At 53.0% G+C, this 18395-nt stretch overlaps 1 protein-coding gene across 2 annotated transcripts in view; it reads left to right on the top strand.

Annotated features, from left to right (window-relative positions):
• The first annotated feature begins 1474 nt into the window (after nucleotides 1–1474).
• Nucleotides 1475–18395, top strand: part of TEX264 (testis expressed 264, ER-phagy receptor) — a 38818-nt gene continuing 21897 nt past the window's right edge. Inside the window, exons 1-4 of one of the 2 annotated variants that reach the window (XM_079316864.1) lie at nucleotides 1475–1569; nucleotides 2522–2589; nucleotides 3731–4022; nucleotides 9238–9459. In XM_079316864.1, the coding sequence (XP_079172990.1) occupies nucleotides 3765–4022; nucleotides 9238–9459 (480 nt within the window). In that variant the 5' untranslated portion in view covers nucleotides 1475–1569; nucleotides 2522–2589; nucleotides 3731–3764. Of the gene's footprint in view, nucleotides 1570–2521; nucleotides 2599–3730; nucleotides 4023–9237; nucleotides 9460–18395 lie in introns of both variants that reach the window. The other variant, XM_079316865.1, reaches the window with a different exon arrangement.

Below are 18395 nucleotides of genomic sequence, written 5' to 3'. Positions count from 1 at the left end.
GAGAGCACATTTTACATTCCTCTGCCTCACCTCTCTCAATGTAATGGTTCAGAGTGAAGGCATGAAGCTGTTAAATGAGATCAAAATTTTAGTGTTTGCTGTTGTAATGGAGAAATATATGCATTATAATACTAAATGTGTGCAGATTTAAAGAACTTTAAGGCTAGAGGAAGGAGAAGTGTCTGATGGTCAGAGCTGGCAGCTACAGGGCTTTTGAGTTCTGTTCCTCTTCTTGACAGTGATTCACTGTGTAATTTCAGGCAAGACACGTAACCAAGCTGGAATATTTTCTTCCAGCTGCAAAGGAGTTATAATGCCAAGTGCAAGGAGGGCCTCTGAGGTTTAACTAATTTCAATTTATGGAAAGCCTAGAGATCCTCACTAAGAACATGCTGGAGAAAGGCAAGTATTGAAGAATTGCAGTATTTCCCACTGGTGTTCATAAATGACCACACTGGTGAAAAGCAGTGGCTGGGCTCCCTCTGCAAACAAAAAAAATAAAACCAGCCCCAGTGAAGGGGGTTGGGATGTAGGGAAATGGATGTGAAACCACAGCAGGAGAGGCCACAGCAAGCTCCACTGTTCCTTGTTGCTGCATCTGGAGGTGGTTCATGGAATAATGTAGAGAAAACTTTCCCTGCTGAGAGGGTTGAAGGAGCTGAAGAAAGTTCAGAGAAGTGTGAAGGTTGCTTCTTAGCTCTCCTGGTGCTCCCATTGTTGGGCAGTGCTGTCTGAGATGTCTGGCAGATTTTCCTTCCAGCTGGGCAGTGGGAAAGGTCAAGCACGGGCAGAAGCCAAGATGTTTCTGGCAGGTTGCAACAGCCCCAGCGATGGAACCTGTGAGCAGCTGTTCAGAAGCCTCTCCGGGTTTGTTGGGAAGCGCTTGGGCGCAGTGTCTAAGTGGCAATGGCTCTGCCCACTGCCCCGAGCGGCCGGGCCGGGCCGTGTGGCCGGGGCCGTGACGCTCGGCGGTGCGGGCAGCGCTGCCCGTCCAGCGCCTGAGGGAGGGGGCGCGTTCACCGGGGGCTCGGGCTGCTGGGGAGCCTGAGCTCGGCTCAGCCGGCAGGGATGTGCGCCGGGATGCCGTAGCCCCAGCAGGGTATAGGGCACAGCGCTGTTCAGCGGTGCCCTGGGAGGGGAAAGGAGAGGCCCCCGCCTTGCTGCAGGGGTCTGGGAGCCCTGCATCCACAGCCCTCCTGCTCGGTGCAAGGTGGGGCTCCCGGGCCGCAGGGGGGGCAGCCGGGGAGGCGCTGGGAAGGGTCGGGAAGGAGCCGGGAGCTGTGTGAACCCCGTGGAGCCCGGGGGGGACTCGAACCCGTGACCACCCTGAGGCGGGGCGGGGCCGCCAGGGGGCGCTCTCCCGGAGGGGCGCTGCGGCGGCCCCGCAGGGACGCGCAAACCCTCGGGGTGTCCCGGCCCCGCCCCCGCCGGAAGCCCCGCCTATCCCGCTATGGTACCGCGACCCCGCCCATCCCCGGCCCCGCCCCCCGACCCCGCGCGCAGCCGCCCCCTGGCGGCGGGGCGGGGCGGCGCCGGGATCGGTCCGGGCCGGCCGCACCGGGAGCCCCGGTGAGAGCGCGGGGGGTGCCAGGGGACCCCACCCGGCAATGCGGCGGGGGCGGCTCTGCGGGGATCCGCGGGGCCTGGCAGGCAGCGCCGCGCCGATCCGGTCCCCTCAGGCCGCGGCCTGCTTGGAGCCGGAGGGCGCCGGCCGGGTCCCGCAGCGCTCCGGCGGTGGGCACGCCGGTGGCCGGGGCTGCACCGGTGCCGGTGCGAAGAACGCTGCCTGCGGGCAGGCGGAGCCCGGGGCTGCGTCTGTCGGCAGGCAGGCCGGAGTGCGGGGCCGCTCGGGGCAGACCCCCACCCTCCGCCCGGCACCGGTTACCGGCACCGGGAGGGTCGGCATCCCGAGCGGAAAGGGGAGGTGACATCCCCGGCCCGTGAGGAGGGCTGGGGGAACCGGCAGTGCCTGCCAGTGCCGCCGGCGAACGAGCCACGGGAACCGGGAAGAACAGCCAAAAATACCCAGCTCTCCTCTGGGGCGGCTGCCATCGGGGCCCTGGGGCTGGGCGTGGGGCTGGCAGCTCGGGCAATCACCGGAGCCGTGATTGGAAATGCCGGGTCTCTGTTGGTTACTGGGAGGAGCTGGGGCGCCGCGGCAGCGGCTGTGTCCCTCCGGGAGCTCTGCTGCCAGGGCACCCGGGAGCTGCTCCGGCTGCGGCTCAGCTGTCCCCGGGGACGGCCGCGCTGGGACACACCAGCAGAGGCAGGACATCGTCCTCTTTCACCGTTCCTTTCCCATTTCCGTGTTTCGCGGTGCCTGTGCATTCAGCTGCAGAGTTTTGGGAAGAAATCTTGGCCTGCGCGGTCCTGCAGGAGGAGGTTCTCCTCGAGGCACCCCGCCTTTGGGGAGCAGGTCTGAGGTTACCTGGTCATCTTTTGGCTGCTCTGCCACAGCTGTTTTGCTTTTGGTCCCGTGAGTTTCAGAGGAAGCAATGATACTTATTTTTTCCTGCTGCAGCGCCACAGATCCTGCACCCCTGTGGATCAGATGTCTTGAAGCGTTTCTGGGCTGAGCTGGTTTTTCAGGTGAGTAGGGTCACGGTGTGAGATGGTGCCTGACCCAGGTGCGTGGTCCCAGTTTGGGCTCAGCAGGGCTTGGTTTTGCCATGTATCTGCTTGCCGGGCTCAAGCAGAGCGGAGCCGCCTGTGCTTCCTACCAGGATGTGGCTTTTGTAAAGCTGGGTGAACAGGCAGCAGCCTCAGTGAACTTTGTGGGCAAAGTGTGTTTATAACACAGAGGTAAAGGTGGATTGTTTACTTCAACACTCACTTCCAAACCTGCCTTCTGTGAAAGTCTCAGGGGAGCATTGCAACTGTTCCCTATGCGACCAGAGCTGTGTTTCAAGGGAGTGTAAAACACAAACAACTCTTCTGAAAGGGTTTGGGTTGCAACTCCCCAGAGTGGTTGCCCTTGGTGGGTGAAAACAAGCAGGAGGCATTCACCAGGCTGCTGTGTCCCACAGTCAGCGCAAGAGAAAAGATGCCAAACAAAACAGGAAGCCTTTGTTGAAGTTATGAAAACTCTTTTAGTTTAAAAAAAGCCATCTAAAAGGAATACCAGTAATTCATTTTACCTGAGTGTGTTGAGAATGCTTTTTCTAGCTGGGTCTTCAGCTTCCTCTGAGCTTCTGGGTGCTTGGATTTGGGTCTGAGCTGGTGTGGTCCTCATTTGGGTCATTGCAGGAAGGTTTTGGCTTCTAGATATATTGACAGAGGGGCTGCCCTGGTTAGAGTGGGCCTGATAGCCATAAATGATAAATTCTTTTTTTATGGTTCCCTGGTCTTTAGCCTGGTTCTTTGTATCTGTTATCTGTTGCATGATGCAGGCACTCAGGGTGGTTTTTGAGCTCTCCTGGATGCAAAACTGAATTTGAGCAGTTTTGAGGAGATGGAGATAATGCCTCTCTGCCCTCCCTTCAAAACCACCTCATTCCCAAGTGGCTCTGAAGCAATATAATTTGTACCTGGTGACCAATTGGAACAGGCTGATGCAATGTGGCACTAATATACAGGAGGCTTCTGGGGGGTTTCCACTTTGTTAAGCTTTACGCATAAGAAGAATTGGACGAGAGTGCATTTTGCTGCAAATAAATCACTTTAGAAAGCAGTTGTTTGCCCAAGTGGTAGCTTGAATGGCCTTCTTTTTCTTCTCTGCTCTTGCTGCCAGTGCCTCAGGAGCTGTGGCATACCAGGGGTCCATCATGACTGACTGGGTGCTGCTGGGGCTGATCGCGGCGCTGGTGCTGCTGCTGCTGCTCACCGTCTTCGGTTTCGTCGTCTACTCGGGGCTGTTCACCGAGGTGGTCGTGAGTGCTGGCTCCCCCCCTGTCGGCAACATGACACTGGCCTACAAGTTCAGGGTGGGCCCGTATGGAGAATCCGGGCAGCTCTTCACGGATGGCTGCAGCATCTCCTCGAAGCTCTGCTCCATCGGCGTGTACTATGACAACCCTCACACGGTAAGGTGTGCTCGGCGAGGCCAGACGCTCTCGTGGTTCCCAGTTTGGGATGCTCTCTCATTGTGTTTCAGACACGTGCAGCTCTTCCTCTCTAGGTGAGCACTGGTGTCCACGAGGTCTCCCAGATCTACAGAGGACCTGTCTGGGGAAAAGCACCTAAAAGCGGATGGGGTTTTGCATAATCCTGACTGAAAGGCATTGGGCGAGCAAAGCTTGGTATCTTCTGATAGCCTCTGCTGAGCAGGGTATCAGCAGGATAATAGAGCTAGTTATGGAACAGAAACCAGTGTTCATGACCCCAAGGTGAGGCATTCCTTGGCATATTCCCTGGAAGTGCAGCTAAGTCTCCTTCTGGGCTTACAGCTCTGTGGTTGAAAGCAGATGGTCTCTTCTCGAAAGCTCGGTCTTCTCATGCATACTCCTCTTGTTTCTAGTGCTCTCATGTGTTTCTGAGCTTCCCTGTAGTTCTTCTATCCCCTGAGAGTTCTTACTGATACCTCAGGTGCTGCATTTTGAGGGCTCCTGTCTGATGAAACAGTTGCTCCATGATGCTCCTTGGGCTGAGAGGTGAGCAGAAAGCACACTGCCTGATGGCTGCTAGCCAGAGCCCAGCACTCCATGGGAACAGTTAAAGGCAGGGAACAAACAAAAGTGCATCAGAACTTGCTGGGGGGTGGAACCTGGCTGCTGATGCTGAATAACTCTGGGGTTTCCAAATAATGGCATGTGGGCATTTGTCTGGGGCAGACAGCCTGGCTCCCCAGTAATTCTGCTGTAGCTAGTGTGACCGTGGAGGAATCTGTGGGGAGGAGGGACAAAAGAGTGGCCAGCAGCTGTGCATGTGTGCTTGGTCTCGTTTGTTGGGGGCTGGTGCAGGGCACAGTGCTTGGGCTGATAGCTCTCACCCAGTGCTTCCGCTCTGGGGGCGTTTGGTCTTCTTTTAGAAACCTTATTTTGTTGCTTGCAAGATGGTTCTCCTGAGGATTAGACCTGCTTTGAGGGAAGAACTTGCCCATGAAAACATACTGCTGAGTGAGCTGTGACAGAAAGATACTGGAGATGAGAAAGCACTGAGGTTGACTGTGTGCAGAGGAGCCTGGTATGTCCTTGTACCCTCTGATGCCCTGACTTATCTCTACCTACCTGGATCACGAGAGGCAGAGAAGATACTGTAGTGCATTTTCTTGGTCTGGGAAGGGTGATGGCAAGGATGACTTCTCTCCTTAGGATGAGCTGGGCAGAAGCAGGGTTTGACTAGGCATGCTTGAGACATTTTTGTCTGGAGGAAGTGTCATGTTTGGAGAGGAGTCATGGTTGGAGAGGAGTCATGGTGCCCATGTGGTCAGTGTTGCCATTTCACTGCCACTAATTTGTATCCTTGTGTTGAGGGCCTCACCCAGAGCTGAGAATCCTGATGCTGCTGCTTGTTTTGTCATCGTCTCTAGACACAGAACAAGCAGTCAGTGCTGTGGGAAGGACTCGGTGTCTATTTCCAGTGCTGTCCTGCTCCAGGGATGTGATGTGCATGTGCCTGTGGTTGCCCTTTCAACTAACATTGTATCAATGGTGTTCTGCCTTGGCTCTTTGTTTGCAGAGCCTGTACTGCTGAGGTCCACAAATACTGATAATGGTGTATGATGTAACTCCTACCCTGGCTGGCGAAGTGAATGCCTTCCCTGGTAGCACCAGGTGAGGCTAGGAAGCAGTAACTTTGACCTGGCCCTGAAAATTTGGGTTGTCAATGCACCATCAAACTGCCTCCTCTTCCAGGTCTTGTCTTTTTTTTCCTATTCCTCCACCTGCTGCATTTCTGCCTTCACGCTGTGGCTGGAGAAGGCAGTGGGGCTGCAGGCCTTGTCTCTGGTGCTCATCCAGGGTTTTGGAAGCCAGCTGTTCCTTTTTGTGGCAAGAGTCTAACCTGCCCTCCAAGGCTTGGCAGGCAGCCCCAGGGACCTTGTCCTTCTCTGGGACGGCTGCCTTTGCTCATGACATTGAGCAGGGGACATTGGCCTGAGCCTCCTGTGTCTGTAGCCACTGTGGTGGCTGGGGCACAGAGGGGCTGTGCAGGATATAGCTGCAGTGGCTGCAGCTCTGCATAGTGACAGGAGCCTCCCTCACCTGCCATCCATGAGCACAGTGTCAGACCTGGAGTGCTGGTGGGACTTTCCATGGGCTGATGTGTGGCTCCTGAAGGGGTCCCCACAGAGATCCTCATCTCACCAACAGACAGGTCAGGCCAGGCAGGGTGCTGGGAGTGAGAATGTGTTTGGGCAGGTGGTTCTCATGCCTCTGGGCAGGTGAAGAAAGGGCCAGCTGTGGCTTGGGCTCTTGGCTGGAGACTGCAGTGCTCATACCTTACGTGTTGGCTCAGGTACAGAGCACCCCAGTGTCCCGTGGGGCTGCCTGTGTGCTCATATCCACTGAGCCATGATGGCATGGGAGATGGTGTGCACTGCTGGCTCCTCTATCCTGGAGGTTCCACAGGGTGGGACTGGTCACCCAGGCTGCCTTTTCTCTGAGAGGAAATTATTTCCTCCTCTTCCTCCTCATTCTCAGTGCTATCCTGACCTCAGTGGAGCACCCTTTGGCAGAGCTGACCCGCCCAGAGCTGGCCACTTGCCACAGATGTTGACTTGTCTCCAAAAATAGACCTTTTGTCATCAGGCAGCAGAAGGTGCTGGCTACATCCTGCTGTGTCACGGGAGGAGTACTGGAGAGCTCTGGCCAGACAGCCATCCCCAGCCATGGCTCCTGAGGGTTTGGTGCCCCTTGCACAGGGACAGGAAGGGGCTGGTGGCCAGCAAGTGCCATGTGGCAATTACAGTGCTGGTGGACTCATGGTCAGAGGAAGCTCTGGCTAGGAGAAAGGATGGGATTGCTGAGTTGGAGAGCAGCAGCTGTATGCTGCTCTTGGCTGGGAGTGGGGCTGGGGGTAGCCCCATGGCCTGGAGCCTGTGGGCTGCCTTGGGGTCATGCCAGGCCTCAGGGCAGCCTCTGCTGCCAGCATCTCTGGGCTCCCTGCTGACTCCTGACTCTCCCAACATTCACACAAGGATGCTCCCTGAGTGCTGCCGAAACCCTGCCAGCAATGTTTTATGTGTTTTAATGGACAAGATTAATATTAATTTCAACTTCTTGTTTGTTTGTTTGTTTTCCATTTTATTTAATATTTAGCATCCCGGAGGACTTCTCCCTCGTTTTCCCACCTCTGGCAAAACAAAAGTAACTCCTCAGCAAGGACTGGATGTGGTGGGTGGGTTTGTGCTTAACTCCAGCCAAGCTCCTGCTCACATATAGCTGCAGGCACAAGCCAGGACCTTTTGCTTGCAGTCCAGTCCATGTGCTCAGCCACAGGCCTGTGCCCAGGTGTTGGGTGGGTAAGGTCAAAATACTCAGTGAACACATAAATTGGTTTTGTTCCAACTGGCAAAGCTGATTGATAGGTTAAGCAATAATTTCCAGAACTTCTTTGTCAGGATGCTTGGGGGACCAGAGGCTTTGATCAGCACCTGCCTACTGCAAAAGACAAATCTTTAGGGAAAAGCTGATTTTAAGTGGAGTTTTTCCCTCTCCCATCTGCCTTGTTGCTGCCCTTGGAAAGATGTCTGTGGGACTACATGCTGTGAAAAGAAAAGGTAAAAAGAGAAAGGAGGAAGCAAACATGTCTGGCCTAGCATTGTTGCACACTCCAGCAGCTCTGCTCTTTCAAACAATTGCTCTGGGGCTGGGATTGAACTGTCTTTGCTCAGGACATAAATGGAGATTCAATGTTCAGAGGAATTTAATCTAGATTTCTGTATCTCCTTGTTTCATCTGGCTCTTTTCCCAGGGATGCCATTTACGGCTGCCTCTTGCTGTCTTTGGGGTGGATCTGCTTCTCCTTTCCTGCCCGGAGTGGTGATGGATGCTGGGCACAGCCCTGTCTGCAGCTCCCTCTTGCAGCACAGGAGGGCAAGAGCGAGCCACGAGCCGTGTCCCAGCCTGATGGATGCTGCTCCACGGGCTGCTTTCTTTTTTCTGTTCACATCTGCTTGTGTTCCCCTTCTGGAATGGTCCTGCTGTGGAACATCAAAAGGTGTTTAAGGGAAAGGCAGGGCAAGGAGTGGGGAGAGAGTGGTTGCACTGCAGGAGGAAGCTTTGGTGAGCTTCAATACAGCAAAGTTAGGGATGACATCAGGGAGCACAGATCCCCTTGTGGCATGGAGATGGGAGCTGATAATTGGCCTTGGTGATCCTCTCTGCTTCACATCACCCTGTGAGAGTTTTGTGACACCTCTGTGCCCTTAGGTTATATCAGGGAAAATGGCTGGGTTGTCCAGCCCCCTCCCATGTTCCTGCCCAGGGGTGAGGGTAAGCTTGAACTGAAGTGGTGGGATTCTGTTATAAACTAGAAATGAAAGTTGTGGCCTGGGTCAGCTTTGGTATGGAGATGGCTGGAGTCCCGTGGGCCATCACTGTGCTGGTGGCAGAGATTTGAGCACCTCCCTTGCTGGGCTGAGACCTCTGCACCCCCTGTCTTAATGGGAGGTATCCTCAAATCTGTAAAGAGAGCATGTTTTAGGTTTCATATGTTGTTGGGGTTTGGGATAGAAATGAATATGTTTTTCCTTATGTTACTATAAACAGCTGGGTGACTGCGTGCAGGTCTTACCTGCCTCAGTTTCCCCACGCCAAAACTGCCATACTGAGTGTGCCTACTTTGTAAGGACCTGGCAGCCTCTGAATTTCTCTCCAGCTTAGTGCCAGTGGCCCATGGTGTTTGGTGGCATGTGCACATGGCTGCTAGGGGACTTCCTCAGGGATGGGGTGGGGTGGAGGCAAACTGAGCAAACTGTGATCCCATCTGTAAGCCCCCTCCCTGAGCTGCAGGAATGTCCTGCAGAAGGGGATGGCAGTGACTAGTTGTTGACAGAAATGTGTCTGATGCAGGATCAGGAGAGACACTTCCTGCAATGACTGTTATCTGTGACAGGGGTTTAGCTCTCCTCTCTGCAAGTCCCTCCAAGGAGAGGAGCAGCACCTTCTCCATGGGGCTGTGCGTTTAAGGAGTGTAGATGATTTAGGCCCAGGCACCTGCTTTGGTGTGCCTGGTCATGCTGCATCATTGTTTTTACTGTTTTATGGTCATCTCCTGTCTCCAAGCTCAGCAAGTTGAGGTTTTGGCCAGTTTCAAGCCTCTCCCTTCTGACACTGCCTGTCTGTCCCCTTCACTCAGGTGTCTCCGGAGAAGTGCCGCTTCGCCATAGGCCGCATCCTGAGCGAGGGAGATGAGAAGCCATCAGAAGAGCAGATCAAACGGTTCCAGAAGTATGGCTTTAAGATCTTCAGCTTCCCTGCTCCCAGCCACGTGGTCATGGCGACCTTCCCGTTCACTACACCCTTGTCCATCCATCTGGCAGTCAACCGTGTCCACCCAGCCCTTGACACTTACATCAAGGTAAGCAAGTGTGGCGTGAGGAGCGTTGCATGTGTTCTGTGGGCTGTCAGAGGCTTCTCTTCCTGACAGCTGATGGGGCTGCTCTGACATGTCGTGTCTTGATGTTTTCCCTTGGGCACTACCATCAAGATCTCCTCCTTTTGCAATTTGGCAGGTAGTTCCCCAGCAGGGATGTCCTTCCATTCGCTTGGTAGGCACAGGGGTGTCTGTTCTGCTGTTTTGTGTTTACGGGAAACAAGTTCTCATCTCATAACTTGCTGCTTTTCTCCTTAACACAGAGATAAAAGCTGATTTTCCCCTTGAGTCTCTTCCTTGTTGTTAGGATCTGGCAGGTATGTGCCCTTCGGTGTAATGCTTTGTGCCATAGAACTTCTGTTTTGAGTGCCAGCCTCACTGGTGGGGCAGCTGTCTTCTTCAGAGACAGGAGGAGAAGTTAGAAACTTTCTGGCCTGTGGGCTTATGAAAACTTTCCTTCAGGCAATACATTTGAATATGTGGGTCTTGGCACTCGCTGGGCAGCCGGCTGCTGTGGGCTGTGTTTGCCCTTGCCCTGAGTGGCTATTCCTGCTGCTTGTGGTCTTTTTGAAGCCAGCTCTTCTGCCTTGCTCTGGCTGCCAGAGCAGCTGTGACAAGGGTGTTCCCAAGCAGCACATCTGACACGACACCTCCAAATGCAGGGTTTCTAGAGAGCAAGGAAGGTCCTGGCCAGCTGGATGATGGAGGGAAGGGACTGTCCTTCCCAGTGGGGGAGGATGCTGTGGAGGGGCCGGCTCAGCCCTTGGCTTATCTGACTGTCGAGTTCTGACGCTTTCGTTTGTTCGTGTTGAAACACACTATTTATAAACTTGCTTTTCCTGGCGAAACTCCCAGCCTTGTGGGGGAACCGTGTGAATCCCTCCAGCCTGCGCTGTGCTGCAGGATGGCTGCCTGGGTGCCAAGCCTGGAACTTCAGCTGGGGGCTCTTTGTCGACCCTCTTGTCCACCCCTGCCGCAGGGAGCTGCCCCCTGCTACTGGTGGAAGATGCATTAGTGCTGGCAGTAGGTGACACCACCACTGCTCCTTCCCCCCATTGTGGAGAGCAGAATCAGTCTGCTGTTCTCATCCTCTGAGTCTCCTCCTGGAGCTGTGCCAGTTTTGTTGTGGGGGCATCAGGCACTGCTGCCAGCCCTGTGGTGGGCGCACGGAGGGGGCTGGCGCGGGTGGGAGCGTCAGGTTGGCTGCGGGAGCGCTCGGAGACACCGAGCTGACGCTGCCTGAGCTGGGGAAAGGTCCCAGCAGCACATCTGTTGCATGAGAGATGGAGCTGTTAGAGCTAAAAAGGGAACCACGGGTTGTTCTGGGTGCACCTGGTAGTGTTTAATGGGAGTGGTCGATTTCAATTTACAATAACTGAAATCATAGGGAAAGAGCATCCACAGCCACGTGCAGAGAGAGGAGACACATTTTGATCTCTGCCCCAGTCCCAGCAGCACATGGGTTGGGGTGCCTGTGTCTGTCCAAATGTCCTGCAGCAGAGTGGGGCCCCCGCCCATCTGGTGCTGGCCTTGGGGACACAGGCAGGAAGAGGATGGGTTTGCTGTGCTGGGTGGGGCAGAGGGGAGTGGATGCTGCTGCACACTGCACCGTGGGGATGCTCTGCCTTTCTCCAGTGTGGCATGAGGGACTCAGGAGGCCATTGGCAGCTGTGCCAGCAGCATCCCTGCCTCTTCTGTATCGTTGCTGCTTCTCCCTCAGCCTGAACTGTCTGCACCCTGGGGCTGTGCTGGCACTTCCTGGGATGGAGGGTTTGGGAGGGAAGGGGGAAACTTTCATGGAAACAGGTGACCTGTGCCCATTTGGTGGTGGGAATGGGGGTTGCCATGGAGACAGCTTCTCCAAATAGCATCCTTCATCCCACCCCCAGAGCCCAACTCCCTTAAGCAACCCAAGAGAGCAGCGAGACAGATTTGCTTTATTTATTTATTTCCTGTGTGCCTGCTTTGGGAAGGTTGCTATTAATAAGAGCTGGGGGTCAGGCCTGTGAACAGCAGATCCCCCACAGCTTTCCCATCACAGAAGGTTGGAAGGCAAAAGCCATGATGCATGAAAGGGGACTCAGTGGTGGGGATGAAATGCTGTCTCCCATGGAGAAAGGGAGTTAGATGAAGTGGAGGGAGGATGACATGAATGCCTAATCCTAGACAGGTGTGGGAGAGCCAGGCATGGAGAGGGAGCTGAAGGATGCAGGAAGAGGGTTGCAAGGTGGGGAGGGAGGGTGGAGGAAATTTTGGAGATGCTGAAAAATAGAGAAGAGGAATGGGAAGAGAAGGGGACTGGAGTGGGGCATATAGGGCAAAGGAGCTGAGGGTTTGGGGTCCAGCTGACGGAACATGACAGTAAGAGGTGGGGAGAAGTCTGGGCCAGAGTTGAAAGAAGCCTTACCACAGCTGGCACTCCAGCAGCCTTCCCACGGCATCCCCTGAGGTTAACTTGGGGACATCTAGTCCCAAAGGTCAATGGATGTGGATGTGGCTCCCTCTGGGCTTGCTGGTGCTGTGCAAAAGTTACCAGGAATGCTTGTGGCTCTTGTTTCCCAAGCAGTGAGGATGCAGTGGTGCTGGACTTCGTGTTTCCCAGTCTGCTGTTGCTTCGGAGCAACAGGAAAAGTTAAAACCAAATTTGTAACAAGAGCAGGAGGGTGGAAGGGAGATGAGCTGGTATGGAGAAGGAGGTCTCATATCCAGGCTGTCCCTGCAGCATACATCTATTTTTCCCCTGGCTCTTGTGAGCTCAGGAGCTGGCATTTCTGTGAGACTTTTGGGAGCTGTGGGGAAGTGGACATCCCTGCATGTGGATATAAGAGGACATCCTTCCCCTGGGATGGCAGGCTGGCAGTGCCTTACTGCTAGAATCACAGGAGAGGCTGCTGGCTCATTACTCTGAACATGGGTTATTTAAGGCATAGGCTGGGGTTGTTTAGTGTCCCTTAAAAGCATTTTCTCCCTAATAACCTCTGATGTTGCTTCTCCCTGCCTCCAGGCAGGTATGCCCTGCTTTCCTGGGATGTGCACTCCTGGCTCACAACACAGCTGCCTGTCAGACCTGGCACTCCCAGCTCCTGGGAGCAAAGGAGAAAGCTCTTCTCTGGTGGGAACCCTTTCTGACAGCTCTGGGAGCAGGTTATTCCCCTGTAACCTCCTACCATTTCAAGGATTGTTTCTACTGATTCAGGTATAATGAGCTCTCTGTGGTGGGCTCTGTGTCCCTGCATCTCTGCATCCATTCTGGCATCTAGTGGGCACTGCCAGGTGGGGGGGCTTGGAGCTCCCTGCTCTTGGTCTCCTCTGGCAGCTGGAGAGGTGGCTAATTGTATCTAAGGCAGAGCTGGCAGGTGTCTCCTGCTGCAGCCCTAGAAGTGCCTGCTTCAACATGGCCTCTTTTTGTGGGTTTTTTGGATCAGTTTTGTGTTCTCTTCAGCCAAGGAGGATGTGGAAGTGGGTGTCAGTATCATCCTGACTGCCTTGCACCCTCCAGAGCACTAGCTGACTGACCTCAAACTCTTAACTCTGCCTGACTTGGAAAACTGGGGCTTTATCTCTTTAGATGGTCTTATAAAGACCATCTAAGCTCCCAGCTTTTTTCCTTCCCTTGGGCTCTGTAATCACAACTTTCCCACTTCCATGGGATTGTGAATAACTCTTTCACAGTGCAGATCTCGGGCAAGAGTGTCTGGCATGGTCTGCGATCCCAGGAAAAATTTGGGAGACTATCAGGTTGGCTCCTGCCTGACAGAGGCTGTCATGTCCCTCCACACCTCAGCTCCCCATAAAAGGAGCTTCACAAGGTGCTAAAAGATGTAGCTTTTCCCTGTTTACAGCCAGGGAAATGTGTTATTCCTTGGACCATTAGCTTGGAGCAAGCTTTGCTCCCCTTGTCAGCTATGGCAGTTTAGGATAGTCACCTCTTGTCTCTCTTTTTGCTAAGCTAAATACACAAAGCTTTTAAAGTTCCCTTATTTTCTAATGTTTTCCATGTTTTCTGACCTTAATTTCTGCTTTCTTTCTTGGACCTATTTTCAGCTTAGAAAGTTCTATGACTTGTCAGTAGCTCAAACAGATGCTTTATTTCAGCAATGTTCATAGTGCTGTAGTACATAAATCTCTGGTGGGGATCTTGTACTCTGCCACAGGACCTCAGTCCTGGGTTTTATCTGAGCCAGCTAATAGCCACTTTAAACACATGCCTCTGCCCTTTGATGGAGTTGTAGTTTCTCGATTAGAGATGGGAAACAATGCCAAGTTCTGCATCTTCTGAGCTTGACTGAATGGCACGAGTGCTGGTTTATCAGTCAAGCCCATGCTCCCCACAAAAATAAATCCTGTTTGCCAACAGGATCTGACAGCTGTAAACAAGTGTTGGTTGGCATTAATTATGCCAATCTCCTTTGCTTCCTGGTGATCTGGCCCAGTTGCAGCCATCCGTATATTTTGTCTGGGTATTTTTGCCAGTCTGTGCTTGTTCAAGTCAGTTATTCACCCATTGAATGTTGGCAGGTACAGGCTGCTGTCTCTCCTGGGAGTTTTTAGCATCTCCAGCTGGCCAGAGATCACCCTTTGACATGTGGACAGCTTGTCAACAGGGACTTCAGCATGTTAAAATGTGTGTTATCTGGGCCTGCGAGCCATGTGTTTTATCTTGTCATGGAAGAACAAACATTTCACCCACATCCTCTGCCCATGTTGTCTGACTTTGTCCTAAATTCAGTGCAGAAATAGTCAGTAAACACTCCTCCCTTCTCACTGGCACTGCTGAGGTTTCCCCTGGCTGAATCTGTGCCATCCTTCAGACTCTTCTCCCCTACCTAGTGCCCCAAACAGCTCCATAACTTGGATGCCTCTCTGTCAGGGGGGAGCTGGGAGTCTAAGTGGTCCTTTATGGCACCTGAGCCTCAGCATCCTTGTTAGGCTGCACCTCATCTTTCCCTGGCTCTTCTGACCAGGCTGCTGAGCCTGCTGCCTTTGCTCAGATCTGTTGAAAATAATTTTCTCCCAGCTGTTTTAAATGGAGGTCTGTGGAGCTGTGTTCCCATCCCAGGTGGTTTGTGTTTTAAAGGCCATCCTTCTGCTTGGCTGTGTTGGGAGGCTGGGGTTGGGGGTTGGGAGCTGATAAAAAATATGCAAAAAGGGCTCAATTATTGGGATGTTTTTCCACTTAAATTCTTTCTCCTGGATGAGTTAGTTTATTTATTTCGGGCTCTGTGCATGAAGCATTTTTAAATGCCAGCTTGTCGTGTGTAAGCAGCTCAAGTTCCAGTCTGCACGTGCATGAGAAATGATCACAGTGGCAGCTTCAGCCAATCAACTGCTACCTGAATTTCCTCCAGAGGTCTAGGAATTACTAACAGATGCTCAGTTCTGTGTTCCTCAGCCACAGCTTCATTTGTCTTCATGAACTCCTTTGCTCTACTGCAAGCCCTGTGGACCAGAGGCTGAAGATTATTGTCCAAGGTGGAGCCCTTGCTGAGCCAGGGCCACTCAAACCCATATATCCATCTCTCTGCAGGATACCTTTATCCAGAACTCACCACCACTATCCTGCAACTTTGCTGCCCTTGGTGTCTCATCATGTGGGTCTGGCAAGACTCATCCAGCTGGTGTTCTTCCTCTTTGCATCAATGGGTTACCCTGCAGAATATGCCAGTGGTTTTCTGGGAAATGGAGCCCTCCATCCTTTGCCTGCCTTTTTCCCGTGCCCCAGTGTGACTGTGGGAATTAATTTGCTTAAAGAGGGTGCTGGGGTTAGGGGTGGTGGCTCAGCTGCCTGGCTGGGTGGGATGACTTTCAGTTTAAGGCCATGTGCTCTTGGGTATAGGTCTTTAGGGATCCCAGGAAGGCAGGAGGTTGGTTACCTGACAGTGTTGGGAAGTGATCCTCACACATCAAATAATAACAGGGGAAAAAATCCTAGAGAGTCATAAAGGATTTAATGTGTCCGTCTTGTATTGATGGCAAGGATGAGACTAGAGTTGACAGTATGACAGGCTGCTTTATGGCCTTGAGCTATCAGACATTTGGAGTAAGGACACAAGCTCCAGGGAAAGTGTTTTGTGAGCCCTTGCATGTCCCAAGCTGGGCTGTAGGTCATGTCACATGCAGCTCGTGCACTATTCATGGACCATTCCTGGTTGTCCACCAACCTGGTTGATGCTGAGGACAAGCACCAGAGCAGCTTGCTCAGCGGTGCTGGAGAGCACCCTTGGCTGGTGTGTGCTCTCTGCCAGGAGCCAGTGAAGCTCTGGGACTGGGGCTGGGCAGGAGGAGCAGACGAGGGGTGGGCGCTGTGATGCTCCAGCTCAAGCCTGTGCTAAAGGTGACATGCAATGGCAGGAAGCAGAGAGGGACCCCGAGGAGTGTGTGTGCCTTTGCGGGCATGTTCATCTCTCACTGACCTGCACTGACAGCTGGTTTTCAGTGGGCTCTCTGCAGTGAGGCCTCCTGCTCACTGCTGGTTGGCACCCCCCAGCTGCATGTCACATCGCATCAGTTCGTGCATTCGCAGCGACTTTTCGTTATTAAATATTTTTAGTGACAAAACCATCCAAAGATGCTTCAGTCCTGCGAGCGTGAGTGACCTCGCCTTCAGCATGCAGCAGGCAGGGAGGGCAGGGTGCTCAGGAGGCCAGGCTGGGGGCTGAGCCAGGTGGGAGGACTTTGCTGGGCAGTGTCCTTTAGCGCCGTGGGGACCTTGGAGCGGAACAGGTCCGTTTAACCTGTGTCTGCAGGGAGCGCTCCTCCTGTGTGCCTAATGGAACATATGGGCATCCGGGGCTCTGCGTCATGGCTCCCGCCAGGAGCAGCAGGCATCCCCACTTTCCTGCTTCCCCAGAGGAATGTGGCAGCCCTAGGCCACTACTCATCTGCTGTCACCTTCTTCCTGGTCCTTGTGGGCAGACAGTGAATTAACACTGACCATGCTTCATGTTCAGTGCTGCCTGTGCCAGGCATGTTGGTGTGCACCGCTCAGTGTGTGCTGGTTTCCCAGCCTGTGCTGGTGCCATTTCTTCTGCTTTGCTGCTTGTGCCTGTGTACACCTTTCCTCTTGCAAGCAAACTGTGCAGCTTCTGTTTTGGCTCTGCTCTTTGGCTCTTGCGTGGGGGCAGGTGTGAAACTGCAGCTCTGACAGCATTGCTGCTTAGAGCAGGAAAGGTTTGTTGACCAGCTTTGAACTTTAGTAGTTACAGACTCCTTCTCTACCTCTGCAGCTTGTGGCATATGTAAAATCACCCAGGTTTTCCTCAACTTTTTATTGACTGTGCAAGTGTCTGTCTTAGCAGCAGGCAGGGGAATCCTGGTTCTAGGGAAGCAGGTGGTGTGGAATGCAGGCTCCTGCTACTGTAGCCTCCCAGTTCTAATTGATCACAAAATGGGAACAGACCAGGTTGGAAGGGGCATGCAAAGAGAGTCTGGTACAACCTTTCATGGGAAAGGGTGCGTGGTTATCTAGCACACAATTGCATCTTGAAAGCCTGTGGCTATGGAGCTTCCACCACATTCATATGAAGGCTGTTCCAGCTGGCAGATCAGCCCCAGATCTCTGCCACAATGGTGCTTTCCTGTGACACCCAGCATTTTGGCATTATTGCCATCCCAGCTTCTTTTTCAGGAACATTTCCAAAGACAGCTCCTGGAAGAAGAGTGAATTTCAAGTGCCTACCCTCCCATGCATGCCAAACTGTGTGGAACATCCCTGAAGGCCTGACAACCAGAAGCCTGGACCAGTGTTGGCTGTCAGTCAGTGGTCCTGTTTGGGGGCATTTTCATCCCAGGAGGGAGTAGGAAACCTCCTCACCTTGCCAAGCTGCTGCTTTGGAAAGTTGTGAGAGCAGCTTTGTAATGACTTGCCCAATGTTGCAAAATTATCACAGAGATGAATCTTCTCAGACAAAAGATTTGCTTCCCCCTCTTCTTTGCAGTGAGGATTAATGATCATGGGAGAAGCTGAGGATATTTCATATGGCTGTCCAAGGAAGAGAAAGAACTGCAATGGTTTGCCTTGGGCAAGGAGGGAGAGTAAAATACTACAGTGCTTTCCTGTCACATCTCTTTATCGACTTGATCTGTACATATGCTCTCCCCAGATGTATTTATAGAGAATCCCAGAGGATGCAATCAGTTCAAAAGGTTTTCTGTGTCAGGCATTGGAGATGTGTCCAGCTCTTGGGGTCTTCCCTTCTTGACAGCTAGTCAATTAATTCAAGGATGAGATTGATCTGCCTCTCTGCAATTATTTTAGCTGAGTCTTAATGAGTTTTGTCTGGACAGGTTCTTCCCCATAGCCCTCTGAGCCAAACCTTGCCAGCTGTGCCAGGCTTAAGAAACAGCAAAATGAGCTCAATCAAATGCGAAACAACTTCATAGAAATATTGCTCTTTTCCAACAAATGCTGTTGGCCCAGTTTCCCTGGCTGTGAAGCTCCCACTTTGAAACCTGTGGAGCAGGCAGATAATACACTTGAAAGCAGTGGCATTTTTACTTCCAGAAAAGGGACCATTGTGCTATGACTAACTTGCACTTTTTCAGTTCCAGTTAGGTATAAAATGGTAGGAAAAGCCCCCCCCCTTTGGGGAGGGCAGGGGAGTGAAAACATTTTTCTTCTGCAGCAAGTCAAAATATGGATGGATGAGTCGCGAGGTTGGGTGGTGATCGGATCACAGGCATGAAAGAACAAAATCAGTTCTTGCTCCTCCTCCTGCCTAGAGCATGTGTGCTGTAGGCAAGGCTCAGCTTTGGGGCTGCAGCAGTGGCTGGGGCACCAGTGAGGTGGTAGAGCCCAGCTGTTTGCTCTGAACCAGAGGGTCACACTGGAAGTCCCTCGGGATCTCTTTGTTTGACAGGGAGATACACACACACACACAACTCTGTCAGCTCTGCCTGCCTGCAGCAGCTGCTGCCCTGTG

The sequence above is a fragment of the Erithacus rubecula genome (genome assembly GCF_903797595.1).
Source record: "Erithacus rubecula genome assembly, chromosome: 13".
Taxonomy (NCBI): Eukaryota; Metazoa; Chordata; class Aves; order Passeriformes; family Muscicapidae; genus Erithacus; species Erithacus rubecula.
The sequence above is the reverse complement of the archived record's forward strand: the minus strand, read 5'-3'. Positions and strand labels throughout refer to the sequence as shown.